The sequence below is a fragment of the Oncorhynchus clarkii genome, chromosome 7 (genome assembly GCF_045791955.1).
Source record: "Oncorhynchus clarkii lewisi isolate Uvic-CL-2024 chromosome 7, UVic_Ocla_1.0, whole genome shotgun sequence".
Classification (NCBI taxonomy): Eukaryota; Metazoa; Chordata; class Actinopteri; order Salmoniformes; family Salmonidae; genus Oncorhynchus; species Oncorhynchus clarkii.
The window spans coordinates 71836684-71857662 of NC_092153.1; the positions used below are offsets into that span (position 1 = coordinate 71836684).

Consider the following 20979-nt stretch of genomic DNA (forward strand, 5'->3'; position numbering starts at 1 on the left):
GTGATAGTCTCAGAGGTCCGTTAAAAGCGCAGAGAGCATCATGAAGAACAAGGAACACACCAGGCAGGTCCGAGATACTGTTGTGAAGAAGTTTAAAGCCGGATTTGGATACAAAAAGATTTCCCAAGCTTTAAACATCCCAAGGAGCACTGTGCAAGCGATAATATTGAAATGGAAGGAGTTTCAGACCACTGCAAATCTACCAAGACCTGGCCGTCCCTCTAAACTTTCAGCTCATACAAGGAGAAGACTGATCAGAGATGCAGCCAAGAGGCTCATGATCACTCTGGATGAACTGCAGAGATCTACAGCTGAGGTGGGAGACTCTGTCCATAGGACAACAATCAGTTGTATATTGCACAAATCTGGCCTTTATGGAAGAGTGGCAAGAAGAAAGCCATTTCTTAAAGACATCCATAAAAAGTGTAGTTTAAAGTTTGCCACAAGCCACCTGGGAGACACACCAAACATGTGGAAGAAGGTGCTCTGGTCAGATGAAACCAAAATTGAACTTTTTGGCAACAATGCAAAACGTTATGTTTGGCGCAAAAGCAACACAGCTCATCACACTGAACACACCATCCCCACTGTCAAACATGGTGGTGGCAGCATCATGGTTTGGGCCTGCTTTTCTTCAGCAGGGACAGGGAAGATGGTTAAAATTGATGGGAAGATGGATGGAGCCAAATACAGGACCATTCTGGAAGAAAACCTGATGGAGTCAGCAAAAGACTTGAGACTGGGATGGAGATTTGTCTTCCAACAAGACAATGATCCAAAACATAAAGCAAAATCTACAATGGAATGGTTCAAAAATAAACATATCCAGGTGTTAGAATGGCTAAGTCAAAGTCCAGACCTGAATCCAATCGAGAATCTGTGGAAAGAACTGAAAACTGCTGTTCACAAATGCTCTCCATCCAACCTCACTGAGCTCGAGCTGTTTTGCAAGGAGGAATGGGGAAAAAATTCAGTCTCTCGATGTGCAAAACTGATAGAGACATACCCCAAGCGACTTACAGCTGTAATCGCAGCAAAAGGTGGCGCTACAAAGTATTAACTTAAGGGGGCTGAATAATTTTGCACGCCAAATTTTTCAGTTTTTGATTTGTTAAAAAAGTGTGAAATATCCAATAAATGTCGTTCCACTTCATGATTGTGTCCCACTTGTTGTTGATTCTTCACAAAAAAATACAGTTTTATATCTTTATGTTTGAAGCCTGAAATGTGGCAAAAGGTCGCAAAGTTCAAGGGGGCCGAATACTTTCGCAAGGCACTGTATAAAAACAAACTCTCTCGCTCTCTCTCCTCCCACCCACCATCACCTGAAGGGTTAGGGTTATAATGTAGCCTGAAGGGTTAGAGCTTGGGTTAAATTCTAGCATGAAGGGTTAGGGCTGGGTTATATTCTAGCCTGAAGGGTTAGGGTTAGATTCCAGCCTGAAGGGTTAGGGCGAGGGTTAGATTCTAGCCTGGTTAGGGCTAGGGTTATATGCTAGCCTGAAGGGTTAGGGCTAGGGTTATATTCTAGCCTGAAGGGCTAGGGTTATATTCTAGACTGAAGGGTTAGGGCTAGGGTTAGATTCTAGCCTGAAGGGTTAGGGCTAGGGTTAGATTCTAGCCTGAAGGGTTAGGGCTAGGGTTATATGCTAGCCTGAAGGGTTGGGGCTAGGGTTATATTCTAGCCTGAAGGGTTATGGCTAGGGTTATATTCTAGCCTGAAAGGTTAGGGCTAGGGTTATATTCTAGCCTGAAGGGTTATGGCTAGGGTTATATTCTAGCCTGAAAGGTTAGGGCTAGGGTTATATTCTAGCCTGGAGGGTTAGGGTTATATTCTAGCCTGAAGGGTTAGGGCTAGGGTTATATTTGAGCATGAAGGGTTAGGGCTAGGGTTATATTTGAGCATGAAGGGTTAGGGCTAGGGTTATATTTGAGGATGAAGGGTTAGGGCTAGGGTTATATTTGAGCATGAAGGGTTAGGGCTAGGGTTATATTTGAGCATGAAGGGTTAGGGCTAGGGTTATATTTGAGCATGAAGGGTTAGGGCTAGGGTTATATTTGAGCATGAAGGGTTAGGGCTAGGGTTATATTTGAGCATGAAGGGTTAGGGCTAGGGTTATATTTGAGCATGAAGGGTTAGGGCTAGGGTTATATTTGAGCATGAAGGGTTAGGGATAGGGTTATATTTGAGCATGAAGGGTTAGGGCTAGGGTTATATTTGAGCATGAAGGGTTAGGGATAGGGTTATATTTGAGCATGAAGGGTTAGGGATAGGGTTATATTCTAGCCTGATGGATGGTTATTCTAGAAGCTCTTTTCATTAGCATCCAGTGAGGATTTGGCCGGCTGCCCGGATTGGATGCAGAGAGAAAGTAAGAGGTGCTGAAGAATGACACAGAGGAAGAGCTGCTCAGAGCGGATAGGCTGCTATATGATAGAAGACGTGTCAATGTCACTCTGTTTTAACACTAAATCCGCTAAAGCAGTCATTTCACTGCTCATTAATTATAATGTTTTATTACTCTGACATGTGTTAAGTCAAGCCCCCATCCGTCCTTGACTTTAACTAAATAAGTCCAGATAACACACAGTCGGTGTAAGAATCTTAATATCACAAACAGAACTGGAGATATAACAAGTTTAATGAGGGCATGTAATTTTTGTAAAGGCTTTCCCGAGTTGCCCCTCCTCCTCCTGAGAGTAAAGCCTGCTCCGCTCCATCTCCTGGCAGTAAGGCCTGCTCCGCTCCTCCTGCTGACAGTAAGGCCTGCTCCGCTCCTCCTCCTGACAGTAAGGCCTGCTCCGCTCCTCCTCCTGACAGTAAAGGCCTGCTCCGCTCCTCCTCCTGACAGTAAGGCCTGCTCCGCTCCTGCTCCTGACAGAAAGGCCTGCTCCGCTCCATCTCCTGACAGTAAGGCCTGCTCCGCTCCATCTCCTGACAGTAAGGCCTGCTCCGCTCCATCTCCTGACAGTAAGGCCTGCTCCGCTTCATCTCCTGACAGTAAGGCCTGCTCCGCTTCATCTCCTGACAGTAAGGCCTGCTCCGCTCCTGCTCCTGACAGTAAGGCCTGCTCCGCTCCATCTCCTGACAGTAAGGCCTGCTCCGCTCCTCCTCCTGACAGTAAGGCCTGCTCCGCTCCTCCTCCTGACAGTAAGGCCTGCTCCGCTCCTCCTCCTGACAGTAAGGCCTGCACCGCTCCTCCTCCTGACAGTAAGGCCTGCTCCGCTCCTGCTCCACACAGTAAGGCCTGCTCCGCTCCATCTCCTGACAGTAAGGCCTGCTCCGCTCCATCTCCTGACAGTAAGGTCTGCTCCACTCCTGCTCCTGACAGTAAGGCCTGCTCCGCTCCTCCTCCTGACAGTAAGGCCTGCTCTGGATTACCGCCCAACCCTAGCTTACAAAACAAATGTAAACAAACTAACCATGGTCCAGTGCGGGGCTGGAACAAAAGCCTGCACCCCCAGTAGATCCAGGACCAGAGACCCATGGCTATCTTAAAGGTGAGGGTCAGCACTCTCTTACTCAGACAGCTTCATGAGGAATGCTTTTCCAACAGTCTTGAAGGAGTTCCCACATAGGCTGAGCACTTGTTGGCTTCTTTTCCTTCACTCTGCGGTCCAACTCATCCCAAACCATCTCAAGTGGGTTGAGGTTGAGTGATTGTGGAGGTCAGGTCATCTGATGCAGCACTCCATCACTCTCCTTCTTGGTCAAATAGTAATTTCACAGCCTGGAGGTGTGTTGGTCATTGTCCTGTTGAAAAACAAATAGTCCTGCTAAGCGCAAACCAGATGACGGCATCTCGCTACAGAATGCTGTGGAAGCCATGCTGGTTAAGTGTGCCTTGAATTTTAAATAAATCGCTGACAGTGTCACCAGCAAAACACCATCACACCTCCTCCTCCATGCTTCACAGTGGGAACCACACATGCAGAGATAATGCATTTACTTACTCTGCGTCTCACAAACACATGGCAGTTGGAACAAAAAATCTCAAATTTGGACTAATCAGACCAAAGGACAGATTTCCACCAGTCTAATGTCCATTGCTCATGTTTCTTGGTCCAAGAAAGTCTGTTCATCTTATTGGTGTCCTTTAGTAGTGGCTTCTTTGCAGCAATTCGACCATGAAGGCCTGATTCACGCAGTCTCCTCTGAACAGTTGTCTGTTACTTGAACTCTGTGAAGCATTTATTTGGGCTGCAGTCTGAGGTGAAGTTAACTCCACTGAACATAACTCTGGTTCTTCCCTTCCTGTAGCGGTACTCATGAGAGCCAGTTTCACACTTGATGGGTTTTGCGACTGCACTTGAAGAAACTTTCAAAGTTCTTGAAATTTCCCGGATTTACTGACTTTCATGTTTTAAAGTAATGATGATTGGTCATTTCTCTTTGCTTATTTTAGCCGTTCTATCCATAATATGAACTTGGTCTTTTACCAAATAGGGCTATATTCTGTATACCACTCCTACCTTGCCATCACAACACAACTGATTGGCTCAAAGGCATTAATTCTTAAGGCTTAGGCCCCTTTTTTCTCCACTTCCTGCCTGAATGACATTCCCAAAGTAAACTGCCTGTAGCTCAGGCCCTGAAGCCAGGATATGCATACAATTGGTACCATTGGACAGAAAACACTTTGAAGTTTGTAGAAATGTTGAGAAATATAAAAATAGATATGGTAGGAGAAAATCCAAAGAAAAAACAACCAGAATTGTTTTTTGAGAGAGACCATCCTCTTAGAAATGCAAGAGCAAGCTCATATTGAAAAGCTCCCTGGATGCATTCATATGGCTTCCACGGAGTGTCAGCAGTCTATGTTCAAGGTTTCAGGCTTGTAAATTCCAAAGCAAATAAGAAATATCAGTTTTAGTAGGACACAGTTTTGGATATTCGTGATTGGGCGCGCCATGAAGACATTACGCACCTGCTAAAATCGGTTTCCAATTGAACATACTTCTTTACAAAATAAATATTATAGTTTGATCACATTTTCGGGAATCTGAGGAGTAAATAGAACAATATTTAGACTTGTTGAAACAAAGTTTAGGGGTAGATTTTCAGATTCCTTTCTCTGCAAGTTGAACGAGTGGATTACTCAAATCGATGGCGCCAACTAAACAGACTTTTTGGGATATAAATAAGGATTTTATCTAACAAAACGACACTACATGTCATAGCTGGGACCCTTTGGATGACAAATCAGAGGAAGATTTTCAAAAAGTAAGTGAATATTTAATCGTTATATGTGAATGTATGCAGTTAGATTAACAATAATTTAAGCTTTCAGCCGATATAAGACACTTATATTTACCTAGATGTTTAAAATCCATAATATTTATGATTATTTATTTGAATTGCGCGCCCTCCAGTTTCACCCGAAGTTGTCCTGCTAGCGGGACACCGATCCTTGAGAAGATTTAAGAAGGACAGATATTCCACAAATTAACTTTTAAGAAGGCTCACCTGTTCCGCTAGCGGAATCCCTCGACAACATTCCCCTGAAAAGGAAGTGCGTGAAATTCAAATTTTTTTTTTTGAAATATGGAACTTTCACACATTAACAGGTGAAAGATAAACTTCTTGTTAATCTACCCATTGTGTCCGATTTCAAAAAGGCTTTACAGCGAAATCACAACATATGATTATGTTAGGACAAAGCCAAGTCACAAAACACACGCCAAGATAGGAGTCACAAAAATCAGAAATATAGATCAAATTAATCCCTAACCTTTGATGATCTTCATCAGATGACACTCATAGGACATCATGATACACAATACATGTATGTTTTGTTCGATAATGTGCATATTTATATAAAAAATCTCAGTTTACATTGGCGCGTTACATGCAGTAATGTTTTGATTCCAAAACATCCGGTGATATTGCAGATAGCCACAGAAATACTCATAATAAACATTGATAAAAGATACAATTGTTATTCACAGAATTAAAGATAGACTTCTCCTTAATGCAACCGCTGTGTCAGATTTCAAAAAAACTTTACGCAAAAAGCATAATCTGAGTACGGTGCTCAGAGCCCAATCCAGCCAAAGAAATATCCGCCATGTTGGAGTCAACAGAAGTTAGAAATAACATTATAAATATTCACTTAGCTTTGATGATCTTCATCCGAATGCACTCCCAGGAATCCCAGTTCGAAAATAAATGGCTGATTTGTTCCATAAAGTCCATAATTTATGTCCAAATAGCCACCCGTTGTTAGCGTGTTCAGCCCAGTAATCCATCTTCATGAGGCGCGAGCACTACGTCCAGACAAAAAGTTCCGTTACAGGACATAGAAACATGTCAAACGATGAATGGAATCAATCTTTAGGATGTTTTTAACATAAAACTTCAATAATGTTCCAACCGGAGAATTCCATTGTCTGTAGAAAAGCACTGGAATGAGAGCCTGAGACACTCTGCCAGACCACTGTGTGTTCGGAAGGCCAAGCTTTGAAAACCTACAAAAAGATTTCCCACTTCCTGGTTGGATTTTTCTCAGGTTTTCGCCTGCCATATGAGTTCTGTTTTACTCACAGACATCATTCAAACAGTTTTAGAAACTTCAAAGTGTTTTCTATCCAATACTAATAATAATATGCATATATTAGCATCTGGGATGGAGTAGGAGGCAGTTCACTCTGGGCACGCATTCATCCACAAGTTAAAATGCTGCCCACTATCCCAAACAGGTTAACCGAGATGCATTCCTCATGAAGCGGGTTGAGAGAATGCCAAGAGTGTGCAAAGCTGTCAAAGGCAAAGGGTGGCTACTTTTCTTAGAAGAAGAATCTCAAATATAAAATATATTTTGATTTGTTTAACACTTTCTTTGGTTACTACATGATTTCATATGAGTTGATATCTTCACTATTATTCTACAATGTAGAAAAGAGTAAAAAAAAAGAAAAACCCTTGAATGAGTAGATGTTCTAAAAGTTTTGACTGGTAGTGTGTGTGTGTGTGTGTGTGTGTGTGTGTGTGTGTGCTCTAACAGGCTTTGTTATAGCCGTCCCGATGGCCTAAGGCCCCTGTAAAGCCTTCAATTACATGCTTTCATTTTTTAAATAAAGGCTTCCATTGGCCATATTGGACCCTCCAGAGGAAACAGTGGGATGGGGACATATCATAAACTTCACCCCCAGATTGAGGCTCGTCCCCTGGGGTGGATTACCTAGGAGCTTGGGGCAGTGTTCTTCGATCCTGGATCTCGGGTAGGGACAGGGTGCGCAGGGTTTTGCTTTAGCCCAGCATTAACATACGCATTTCCAATAAATCAAGGGCTTGATGATGAATAGTAGATGAGTTGAATTAGGTGTGTTAGTGCAGGATTAGAACTAAAACTAGGGGCAAGAGGATAGGGGTGGAGGTAGGATAGAGAAGGGGGCAGCACTGAATCAGCTCAGCTTGCCTGTCAGAACTGCTCTAACAAATAACCAGCTAATCACAGCAGGTTATGATTAGATTTAAATGACGCTTCAGTTCTTACCTGTCATCAACCACCAACGGTCTCTCTCTGCTACGCCAGTCCATGTAGCATTAGTGCAGCTCCCCCCATTTCAATAAACGTCCATCATCGTCCATTAGCCGTAAAATGTAATCTTTGCTCGCATTGAACCGTGCCATGTGGCTACAGACATCGATTCGGCCCCGGCAACAGTAATCAAAACAGAGAGGAAGGAATGATAGTCACGAGCGTTAATGTAAGCTTAGCCTAGTTCTTTAAATTTAGCCTAGCGAATTAACAAAGCAATAGCGCACAGACTTCCATTGGGGGTCTATGGGGAGTCAGTGCTGTGGTGGTTTGTGTTGCTAAGGTAGCCCACTTGCTGCAGGGTTATCAAAACCAGGCTAGTGAAGCGTCTCTATTGATTGGAGTGTAAGGGCTTAGAGGGATCGATGGCCGGTGCTCTGTTAGATATGTTTAGATATGTTGACTGATTGGAGATGAGCAGGGAGGCTAACAGTGCTGGGAGTGTGGGGGGTCTCTAAATCTGGTTTAGAGAAATGCTTAATTTCCACATATTTAAAGATACTTGGGCCACTAGTAAAACCTTAGGTGCTGGAGAGAGGAGGTAATGGACAGACCTCTCAATGGACAGACCTCTCAATGGATTGAAAGGTCTATAAAACCTCTTACAAAGACATCCCTATTTAACACATTGCCGCCCCTCATTTGACTAACACATCTCAGCCCCGATTTGACTAACACATCTCAGCCCCGATTTGACTAACACATCTCAGCCCCGATTTGACTAACACACCTCAGCCCCGATTTGACTAACACACCTCAGCCCCGATTTGACTAACACACCTCAGCCCCGATTTGACTAACACACCTCAGCCCCGATTTGACGAACACATTTCAGCCCCGATTTGACTAACACATCTCAGCCCCGATTTGACTAACACATCTCAGCCCCGATTTGATTAACACATTTCAGCCCCGATTTGACTAACACATTTCAGCCCCGATTTGACTAACACATTTCAGCCCCGATTTGACTAACACATCTCAGCCCCGATTTATCTAACACATCTCAGCCCCGATTTGACTAACACACCTCAGCCCCGATTTGACTAACACACCTCAGCCCCGATTTGACGAACACATCTCAGCCCCGATTTGACTAACACATCTCAGCCCCGATTTATCTAACACATCTCAGCCCCGATTTGACTAACACATCTCAGCCCCGATTTATCTAACACATCTCAGCCCCGATTTGACTAACACACCTCAGCCCCGATTTGACTAACACACCTCAGCCCCGATTTGACGAACACATCTCAGCCCCGATTTGACTAACACATCTCAGCCCCGATTTATCTAACACATCTCAGCCCCGATTTGACTAACACATCTCAGCCCCGATTTGACTAACACACCTCAGCCCCGATTTGACTAACACATTTCAGCCCCAATTTGACTAACACATCTCAGCCCCGATTTGACTAACACACCTCAGCCCCGATTTGACTAACACACATCAGCCCCGATTTGACTAACACATTTCAGCCCCGATTTGACTAACACATCTCAGCCCCGATTTGACTAACACATCTCAGCCCCGATTTGATTAACACATTTCAGCCCCGATTTGATTAACACATTTCAGCCCCGATTTGACTAACACATTTCAGCCCCGATTTGACTAACACATCTCAGCCCCGATTTGACTAACACATCTCAGCCCCGATTTATCTAACACATCTCAGCCCCGATTTGACTAACACATCTCAGCCCCGATTTGACTAACACATCTCAGCCCCGATTTGACTAACACATCTCAGCCCCGATTTATCTAACACATCTCAGCCCCGATTTGACTAACACATCTCAGCCCCGATTTATCTAACACATCTCAGCCCCGATTTGACTAACACATCTCAGCCCCGATTTATCTAACACATCTCAGCCCCGATTTGACTAACACATCTCAGCCCCGATTTATCTAACACATCTCAGCCCCGATTTGACTAACACATCTCAGCCCCGATTTATCTAACACATCTCAGCCCCGATTTGACTAACACATCTCAGCCCCGATTTATCTAACACATGACCTCAATTAAACACATGACCACTATTTTCTTTCCTTCCATCCCTCCTCCCCAACGCCATCACATCAACAGTTCCTGCATCTTGAAAAACACCAAACTAAAAAGTGAGAAAGAAAGAGGGGAGTCATAACTTCCATTATGGCGGCGATAGCATCAGGCACAAGCAGTTTCTGAGCATCATTGTCTTCCATTATCTGTAAAAAATTGTTGTCAATATAGAGCGAGAGAGGGAAACAGAGAAAGAGAGAGAGAGAAACAGAAAGAAAGAGATAGGGAGCATGATCTACCGAGATTAAGACACACCGAAACCTATTCCTGGCCAGCAAAAAAATCCCATCTGACTATCTCCTGCAGCAGCGGCCACTGTCAAAGGGGATTGCCATCGTTCAGACGCTCTTTCCTTCCCGAGAGCGAGGGAAGGAGGGGGAGATGGAGGGAAAAAGGAAAGTAAAAAGCGCTCCTCCATTCCTGGATGGATGACATGAGGATTATATCCCATTAAGTCCTTCAGAGGTAGAGAGAGGGGTGAGAGAATAAATAGTTTTAAAGCTGAATTGGTTCTGTTTATATATCTCTCTCTTTTTCTTTTTCAGAGATGCAGACACACACACTCTCCCCTTGATCCTCTCCAGCATAGTGAGATCCAGTCAAAGAGACACACTGTATGCTAGTGTTAAGGCATGGCTGCAGCAGTGTGTGATGATAGAAGGCCATGTGCCTCCCTGAATCTCTCCCCACCCCAGACGCCAACTGTCAAGCAAACAGCAGAGGTGTGACATCTCAGACCGGGGTGTGGAATGCACAGTACCAGTCAAAAGTTTGGACACACCTACTCATTCAAGATGTTTAATTTATGTTATACACATTTTTACATTGTAGAATAATAGTGAACACCATGAAATAACACATATGGAATCATGTATTAACCAAAAAAAGTGTTAAACAAATGAAAATGTATTTAATATTTGAGATTCTTCAAAGTAGCCCCCCTTTGCCTTAACGACAGCTTTGCACACTCTTGGCATTCTCTCAATCAGCATCATGAGGTATGTTTTTCCAACAGTCTTGATTGAGTTCCCACATATGCTGAGCACTTGTTGGCTGCTTTTCCTTCACTCTGCAGTCCAACTTATCCCAAACCATCTCAATTGGGTTGAGGTTGGGTGATTGTGGAGTCAGGTCATCTGATGCAGCACTCCATCACTCTCCTTCTTGGTCAAATAGCCCAAAAAGATAATCACGTGACACATTGGAAATAATTTACCAAAAAACAAGGGCAAACCTCAATGCTATTTGGCCTAAACAGAGAGGACACAGTGGCAGAATACCTGACCACTGTAACTGACCAAAAATGAAGGAAAGCTTTGACTATGCACAGAGCATATCCTTGCTATTGAGAGAAGCCACCACAGACAGACCTGGCTCTCAAGATAAGACAGGCTATGTGCACACTGCCCACAAAATGAGTTGGAAACTGAGCTGCACTTCCTAACCTCCTGCCAAATGAATGACCATATTAGAGACACATATTTCCATCAGATTACACAGACCCACAAAGAATTTACGACAGAGACAGAGAGCAACACTTTCACCATGAGAGAGCAGCACTTTCACCATGAGAGAGAGAGCGAGAAGGGGGTAAGGTCGTGTAAGAGGTGTAAGTGGGTGTCTGTGTGTAGGAGGAAGGTTTTAGCGGGACAACCCCCACTCCTCCATCCCCGGCTACTGTCTGCCCCTTTCCGCGTCTCACATCACCACCCCAAAGTCTATTAACATTTACATTACAATGACTACGTCCCCCATATGGTGTATATGTGTGTGTGTTTCTCAGCTTTGTGTGTGTGTTTGTGTGCATACATGTGTTAGACTGGTGAATCCAAGTGTGACTGTACAGCATGGTACTTGAACATGCATTTAGATGTATTGTAGGGCTTGTGAATCTGAGGATAAAAGAGGAGACCATCCACATTCCCGAAAATGGATCGCTCCTACAGACATTGAGCCACGTGGCTGTGTCTTGCTTTATAAAAAACAGACAGACAGGCATTCAGTTACTATTTGATTGAATGTTAGAATGGGTAAAACAAGTGACCTAAGCGACTGAGCGAGGTATGATCGTCTCAGAAACGGCCCGGCCTCCTGGGCTTTTCCAACACGACAGTATCTAGGATTTATCGAGAATAGTGCAACAAACAAAACAACATCCAGTCAGCGGCAGTCCTGTGGGCAAGAACAGCTTGTTGATGAGAGAGGTCGAAAGAGAATGTCAAGATTCATACACGATAACAGGAGGGCCACAAACAGACAAATAATAGTGCAGTGAAACAGTGGTGTACAGAACTGCATCTCGTTAACGCACAACTCCTCAATCCTTGTCAGGGATGGGCTATTGCAGCAGACGGTCACATCAGGCTCCACTCCTATCAGCTAAAAACAATAGGAAGCGACTCCAGTGGGCACCAACACTGGACAAGAGGAGTGGAAAAACATTGGAAGGAACATGACAGCGATTTCAGTTTACTGGAATGGCCTGCACAGTGCCCAGACCTCAACCCAACAGTGCATGTTTGGGATGAGATGGAACGGGCTGTAATCACAGCATGAATGTATCACCATCCAATCTGCAGCAACTGTGTGATGCCATTTTTTCAGCATCGACTAACATCACCGTGAAACGTTTCCAGACAACTTGCCGAAGCCATTCCCTGAAGAATTCAGGCTGTTCTGGAGGCACAGGGGGGTCTGACCCAGTACTAGATGGGTGTACCTAATAAACTGACTGTATATCATAATAATATACTCAGAGCTATGTCTTAAGTGTTTGTGTGTGCTGAGTGAATAGCTCAGATTACTACACATCTTCACTGTCCAACCAACACTAGTTTCCTCTTTCTTATTAATATTTTACCTAATTCCTAGCTACCTAACACAACCAACTGATACACTTTGCATTTCAGTCAGGATTTAGGCCCACATCCTAACTAATTCCGGCAGGTATAGTACCTGACTGTAGGTGCAGCCAGCAGCAAGCATTTCCCCAGGAACTTGACATTTTCTTTGTTTGCACTGAGGTGTTGTTTGGAGCCAAGTCTGCTACTGCTAATGAGGTTGGGTGGTGGCCAGGTATCTGCGGGTTCAAACCCATTGATGTACACATGTTGCCCCCGGAGACAAGAAATGACTTTGTCAAAAGGCGGTTTGCACTCCGACCAACACGTGCCGAACATCATAGAGGCTAGGTCTGCGCTGTCTTTTGTGGGAGCAGTTTTGGGGATTTGAACCCGCAACCTTGGGATAATGGTGATGCTCTTGGCATTGTGAGGAGTGCTAGGAGCCCAGGAGAGAGCATATTTTGCGATTTGGAATGAGAATACTCTTTGAAGAGGACAGACAATAGACTACACACACAAGCAAGCACACACACACACACACACACACACACAAAAGTACTCACAAAAACAGGGGTATAAGTGTGTGCGTGTGTGTGAGCCTGAGTTCGCAGGTCATACGCATGAGCAATGACAAAGACTCTTGACCGCGTGTAAGGCAACAAGAATTCCAGTCTTACAGCCCAGTGACTTTGCTAAACAATGAAACGAAGACAAGGAAGAGTTCACTGAACATGGATTACAAGACAATGGCAGATATCTTGGTTATAAGTATTTTCTATGAATTGAAATAGAGAAAGATAGCAATGCAGATTTGCTGTTCAGTGTCTTGGCTGATCTAAGACAATGTGTGAGGAACAATTCTCTGACAGATATTGTATGAAAGTATCTCTTTATGTTAAAGATAAAGATTCTCTGTCCATCTCTTTTTCTTTAGAATGGGTTTCCTTTCATAGTAATTGTCTGCGCTCTCCACTTGGCAAATGGCTAAATTGTCCACAATATAACTATTTTATAAATGACAGCTCAGTCAAAGACACAAAGATGACAGCTGAAGATATTTATGTAGTCATACTGTCTTGGCTGTCTTCAGTCCATGGCTGTTTAACTAGGACGGTCTCCTCAAGGTTCATACATAAGTTCATACACACACACACACACACCTTCGGTCAAATTTCCCCTTTAATAATCATGAGAATCATGCCCTTAAATTACTGGACCATTTTACCATGCCCCTAAAGAGAGACTCAGAGCAGGGTTCCTGTCGTGTCTGTGTATCTGTAGACCCGCCATGGGCCACGCTCCAGTGGATATGTCCAGTGACACTTTAATGTGCTTGGCTTGTCTTGTGGATCCCTGCGGGCTGAGCGCACAGAGGCTGCTGGGGCTCTGCCTGCCATGCAACATCCTCACACACTTATGTGTAACCGGCGAGGCAGAGGAGAGTGTGTGTGCGCGAGAGTGAGAGGAAGAAAGTGAGGGAGAGAGAGAAGAGGGATGGGTATGTGCGTATCAGAGAGTGTGGTGTGGTAAGGGGGTTGGTTATATGGTAAATAACAGGGATTGATAGTGGGGTGGCATTAACATGCTCAACGACTCAACCTAAACTCTGAAACCAGCCCTCTCCTTCCATCCCCCTCCTCCTCCTCTCCTTCCATCATTCCTCCTCCTCTCCTTCCATCATCCTCCTCCTCCTCCTCTTCCTCTCCTTCCATCACCCCCCCTCTCCTTCCATCATCCCCCTCCTCTCCTTCCATCATCCTCCTCCTCCTCTTCTCCTTCCATCATCCTCCTCCTCCTCTCTTTCCATCATCCTCCTCCTCCTCTCTTTCCATCATCCTCCTCCTCCTCTCCTTCCATCATCCCCCTCCTCTCCTTCCATCATCCTCCTCCTCCTCTCCTTCCATCACCCCCCCTCTCCTTCCATCATCCCCCTCCTCTCATTCCATCATCCTCCTCCTCCTCCTCTCCTTCCATCACCCCCCCTCTCGTCCATCACCCCCCACTCTCCTTCCATCATCCCCGTCCTCTCCTTCCACCCCCATCCTTCCACCCAAGATCCAATTCCAGAATATTCCACAATTATCTCACATAGGGCAGTAGAGGTGTAAGAGGATGGAGAGCAAGAGAGAGAAAGAGAATGAAGGGTGAGCTTGAATAAGAATGGTTAAGAGAGAGAGGGAGAGAAAGATAAAAAAGAGAGAGGGGGTAGAGAAAGATGGAAAAGGCGATAAAAAAAGGGTTAAATCATTAAAAAAATGTATGGGAATGGAATCAATGCAAGCCGGTCTAGAGGGCGGCCCTCAATTTGGGCATAGAAGGAAGCGTGTCAGAGAGAGAGGAAGGAGGGGGAAAAGAGGAGAGGTGCTAGCTGAGTAGCCGAGACATGGACAAAAAGAGGGAGGGGGTTATGAGTACGATGGTGGGCTAGGGGAACAACCTCTAGTCATTAATACTGAGGGATTTTAACCAGGGGTCTACCCCACAGAGAGGTACCCCCAACACCCTTCAGCGCCCCTCTGCTTAACCCACCTGGTCTCTGTTAATGAGGATCAAAGTAGGGCATTGAGATGTTTGGGTGGGGTGGAGTGGTGTGTGAGAGATCGAGAGAGAGCGTGAGACAGAGAGTGAGAGAGTGCGAGAGAGAGAGAGCGAGAGAGAGAGTGAAAGAGTGAGCGTGAGAGCGAGAGAGTGAGAGAGAGAGTGCGAGAGAGAGAGAGCGAAAGAGTGAGTGTGGGAGCGAGAGAGTGAGAGAGAACGCGCGAGAGAGAAAGAATGTGCACCAATAGGATCTACAGTTGAAGTCGGAAGTTTACATGCATTTAGGTTGGAGTCATTAAAATTTGTTTTTAAACCACTCCACAAATTTCTTGTTAACAAACTATAGATTTGGCAAGTCGGTTAGAACATCTACTTTGTGCATGACACAAGTAATTTTTCCAACATTAGTTTACAGACAGATTATTTCACTTATAATTCACTGTATCACAATTCCAGTGGGTCAGAAGTTTACATACGCTAAGTTGACTGTGCCTTTGAACAGCTTGGAAAATTCCAGAAAATGATATCATGGCTTTAGAAGCTTCTGATAGGCTAATTGACATCATTTGAGTCAATTGTAGGTGTACCTGTGGATGTATTTCAAGGCCTACCTTCACACACAGTGCCTCTCTGCTTGACATCATGGGAAAAACGAAAGAAATCAGCCAAGACCTCAGAAAAATAATTGTAGACCTCCACAAGTCTGGTTCATCCTTGGGAGCAATTTCCAAATGCCTGAAGGTACCACGTTCATGTGTACAAACAATAGTACACGAGATTCAACACCATGGGGCCACGGAACCGTCATACCTCTCAGGAAGGAGACACGTTCTCTCTCCTAGAGATGAATGTACGTTGGTGCGAAAAGTGCAAATCAAATGCAGAACAACAGCAAAGGACCTTGTGAATATGCTGGAGGAAACAGGTACAAAAGTATCTACAGTGGGGCAAAAAAGTATTTAGTCAGCCACCAATTGTGCAAGTTCTCCCACTTAAAAAGATAAGAGAGGCCTGTAATTTTAATCATAGGTACACTTCAACTATGAAAAATCCAGAAAATCACATTGTGAATGGACACATTCACACATTTCATACAGATGCATTATGGACTCCTCTTTCTCCCTCTTTGCCTCTCCCAGTCTACCTCGCACTCTCCTGCTTCTTTCCCCTGTACTATTGAGTGGTAAATTGGGTGTCAGCTGCAACATTGGAGGCGACACACAGCCACAAGCTTCCAATCTTTAGACAGCCTATCCAGCGGCGGGGCTGTAAATGACCAGGTCTCTACATGGAATACACCTGGCATTTGCCCATTCCCCTGGTGTGCATGTGTGCGACATGGGTGACCATGGTTTGTAGGGGCCATGATTTGTGGGGACGGTGGTTTGTGGGGACCTGGGTCAAATGGCAAGATCTAATTAAAGGTGTATTTGGTGGGACGGAAGGTTTTTGTGTGTGTGTACTAATGAGGCATCGTTGGTCCCCTGTTGACACCTGCCAAAGTCTTTATTTAGATATGCTGTCTGAGGTGTGTGTGTGTGTGTGTGTGTACGCCCATCTGTGTGTGAGTGTGCAATACATATTTGTCGGTGAGTTTGATGTGCTGGAGCGAGTGTGCGTGCTCGCATGCTTTTGTGCATATGTGCCAATGTGCATGCCTGTGTGCATCTGTCTTACCTGTTTGTCGGAGAGTATGTAGATGTGCTGGAGGTCAGGAGAGAAGAGCAGGTCTCGAAGGATGGGGCTGAAGCCATCACTCACAACCAGGTTCTCATAGAGCAGAGCAGGATGCGTGGGACTCACTGAGTTAACCAGGATCTAGACAGAGACACAGAAAGATGGTAGGTTACATACTTGTCCTGTGTTGCTCAGTTGGGTAGTTTTGCTCTTGCAACCCCAAAGATGAATTCCCACTAGGGTCACATAAAATGTATGCACTCACTGAACTATACGTTGCTTTGGATAAAAGACAGATGGGGATGGATTATTGTGAGAACAAAAGTCAAATATATGCTCCTATAGGAGATCTATGGTCCTTTGTGATTTGTTAAAAGTGTAGCACGTTTGATAACTACACTATACCAGAGGTTATATCTGGACAGGAGTGATTCCTCACCAAACCACGACAAAGAAAGATCATGATTTTGGGGAATTTTACAAAATGTAATCCATAGAATGGTCCTTTGGAGGAAGGCTGGTTGACATATACAGTGCCTTGCGAAAGTATTCGGCCCCCTTGAACTTTGCGACCTTTTGCCACATTTCAGGCTTCAAACATAAAGATATAAAACTGTATTTTTTTGTGAAGAATCAACAACAAGTGGGACACATACATGAAGTGGAACGACATTTATTGGATATTTCAAACTTTTTTAACAAATCAAAAACTGAAAAATTGGGCGTGCAAAATTATTCAGCCCCCTTAAGTTAATACTTTGTAGCGCCACCTTTTGCTGCGATTACAGCTGTAAGTCGCTTGGGGTATGTCTCTATCAGTTTTGCACATCGAGAGACTGAATTTTTTTCCCATTCCTCCTTGCAAAACAGCTCGAGCTCAGTGAGGTTGGATGGAGAGCATTTGTGAACAGCAGTTTTCAGTTCTTTCCACAGATTCTCGATTGGATTCAGGTCTGGACTTTGACTTGGCCATTCTAACACCTGGATATGTTTATTTTTGAACCATTCCATTGTAGATTTTGCTTTATGTTTTGGATCATTGTCTTGTTGGAAGACAAATCTCCGTCCCAGTCTCAGGTCTTTTGCAGACTCCATCAGGTTTTCTTCCAGAATGGTCCTGTATTTGGCTCCATCCATCTTCCCATCAATTTTAACCATCTTCCCTGTCCCTGCTGAAGAAAAGCAGGCCCAAACCATGATGCTGCCACCACCATGTTTGACAGTGGGGATGGTGTGTTCAGCTGTGTTGCTTTTACGCCAAACATAACGTTTTGCATTGTTGCCAAAAAGTTCAATTTTGGTTTCATCTGACCAGAGCACCTTCTTCCACATGTTTGGTGTGTCTCCCAGGTAGCTTGTGGCAAACTTTAAACGACACTTTTTATGGATATCTTTAAGAAATGGCTTTCTTCTTGTCACTCTTCCATAAAGGCCAGATTTGTGCAATATACGACTGATTGTTGTCCTATGGACAGAGTCTCCCACCTCAGCTGTAGATCTCTGCAGTTCATCCAGAGTGATCATGGGCCTCTTGGCTGCATCTCTGATCAGTCTTTTCCTTGTATGAGCTGAAAGTTTAGAGGGACGGCCAGGTCTTGGTAGATTTGCAGTGGTCTGATACTCCTTCCATTTCAATATTATCGCTTGCACAGTGCTCCTTGGGATGTTTAAAGCTTGGGAAATCTTTTTGTATCCAAATCCGGCTTTAAACTTCTTCACAACAGTATCTCGGACCTGCCTGGTGTGTTCCTTGTTCTTCATGATGCTCTCTGCGCTTTTGACGGACCTCTGAGACTATCACAGTGCAGGTGCATTTATACGGAGACTTGATTACACACAGGTGGATTGTATTTATCATCCTTAGTCATTTAGGTCAACATTGGATCATTCAGAGATCCTCACTGAACTTCTGGAGAGAGTTTGCTGCACTGAAAGTAAAGGGGCTGAATAATTTTGCACGCCCAATTTTTCAGTTTTTGATTTGTTAAAAAAGTTTGAAATATCCAATAAATGTCGTTCCACTTCATGATTGTGTCCCACTTGGTGTTGATTCTTCACAAAAAAATACAGTTTTATATCTTTATGTTTGAAGCCTGAAATGTGGCAAAAGGTCGCAAAGTTCAAGGGGGCCGAATACTTTCGCAAGGCACTGTACCTGCAGATTCACACTACAGTATTTCATATTTCATGTGGCTAGCTATGACAATGTGTTTGTATTGTTAGTAGTATTGGTTGGGATTATGGTTCATTGTTTAGCGTCTAAACAAAAGACTCAACTTCAGCAGATGATTACATGACCCATCAAGTTTGCCCGGTGTGTCTGGGGGTGATTACGGCCACCTACTGTATTTCATGAACATGTGTACATGTCTAGATAATAGTGACCCGTCCACTTAGCTAGATGTGGCTGGGGGGTGGTTATAGCATTTCTTTCACATGACCCATGAATTTAAACAAGTGTGTCTGGGTAAGCATCATCTAACAATTCTAAAATATTGTTATCCGGACACTTTCTATTATTGATATTGCTACTATACAAATATGCAAGTACCCATTTCACTGTACCGTTTACACCTGTATCCTGTGCATGTGACAAATAAAGAACAACATGACCTGCACCAAAGTCAGATTAGGGTATAGGCAAAGGACTAGATTAAGTGTATTTTTACCTGGAGTTTTTCCTTATTGTAGGCTACTACTTTCACCACGTTTAGTCTTGAAATCTTTGGTTGTTTACTACACTACCGTATTCCCTCTGTTTAGTACATGACCTCACATGTGAATCTGTAAAGAGATGGGTGGGGCTAAGGTTTAAGAGGGAGTGAACGGTGCTGAATAGGTTTAGACAAAGAAGAGCTCTCCAGTAGGTGTACCAAAATATTCAAGGGCCATTTTCGCAATAGCGGCGTTACAAGTTTATCAACTTTCAAAGCAGAATGACTTTCCCATTGTTCCTCAAGTGCAGTGGTTCCGCCTGTAAAAGTTGTGTCATACTGCAGAACACCTTGCGTGCTGCCGCAGAAGTCTATGGCACGTTATTTAATTGTCAGCCATTGTTTCTGTTAATGCATCTTTGAGAATATTGGCTGTATTAGAGAATTTAAAAGCTTTTTTTGTAAGAACATAGTATATGAGATTGATTTTAAGAAATGTAGTTTAATTCATTTGATTAATATTATGGTGTTTCTATTCCAAGAAAAACGAAAAATTAAACCATCAGGGCTTCCATTAGGAAAAAATGGTGCTGTACAACGTGACCGGTTGGGAGTAGTCTAAACTATTAAGAGCATAACATTTACACACCCTAATAGTAGTCTAACCAATACCCAAACAGAGATTCAGTGAAAATAAAAATCTCATTCATTTATCAAGACCAGTCCCCATGCTTGTCTCTGAAATAGTTGACCCCACGTGGATAAACCATTGTTTCAAATTATATTGCTTCTAACTTCAACATGCTTTAAATGACAATGTCACAAATAATTGAACACATACAATTCTCTAAAATTCAAACGCTTTACCATTTAATAATACATGGGGGTGTGCCATGCGGCCATACCTAACGGGAAAGGGGGTGTGCCATGCGGATGTGCCTAACGGGAAAGGGGGTGTGCCATGCGGATGTGCCTAACGGGAAAAGGGGTGTGCCATGCAGATGTGCCTAACGGGAAAGGGGGTGTGCCATGCGGATGTGCCTAGCGGGAAAGGGGGTGTGCCATGCGGATGTGCCTAACGGGAAAGGGGGTGTGCCATGCGGATATGCCTAACGGGAAAGGGGGTGTGCCATGCGGATGTGCCTAACGGGAAAGGGGGTGTGCCATGCGGATGTGCCTAACGGGAAAGGGGGTGTGCCATGCGGATGTGCCTAACGGGAAAGGGAGTGTGCCATGTGGATGTGCCTAACGGGGAAAGGGGGTGTGCCATGTGGATGTGCCTAACGGGGAAAGGGAGTGCGCCATGCGTGTGTGCCTAATGGGGAAAGGGGGGATGGAGCCGGTCGGGCGCAACCCAGGTGACATGGAGATGTGGGGATCTGAGTTCGAGCGAGAGCTGAAGCCACCCTCCCTGCCTGCCCAGAACCGAGAGAAGGGAGAAGTAAAAGAAAAGGTTAAATAAATAAGACCTACTTTTAACAGCACACTATTCAACACTAGGGAAACTCATGTCGCCTACGGTAGACCTACAGTATATCTAAAAATATTTTTTCCACTGACTTGACTCTCCGCCAATAATTACATTTAGAGGACTGGAGGATTTTAAATTAACATCTAAGGGGCAATTTTCGTTATTCTCACAGATCAG

The 20979-nt window shown here is 44.2% G+C and overlaps 1 protein-coding gene across 1 annotated transcript in view; it reads right to left on the reverse strand.

Annotated features, from left to right (window-relative positions):
• Positions 1 to 20979, reverse strand: part of LOC139413799 (plexin-A1-like) — a 311289-nt gene that overhangs the window by 170472 nt on the left and 119838 nt on the right. Inside the window, exon 3 of the mRNA XM_071161567.1 lies at positions 16678 to 16818. Coding sequence (XP_071017668.1) covers positions 16678 to 16818 — 141 coding nt within the window. The remainder of the gene's footprint in view (positions 1 to 16677; positions 16819 to 20979) is intronic.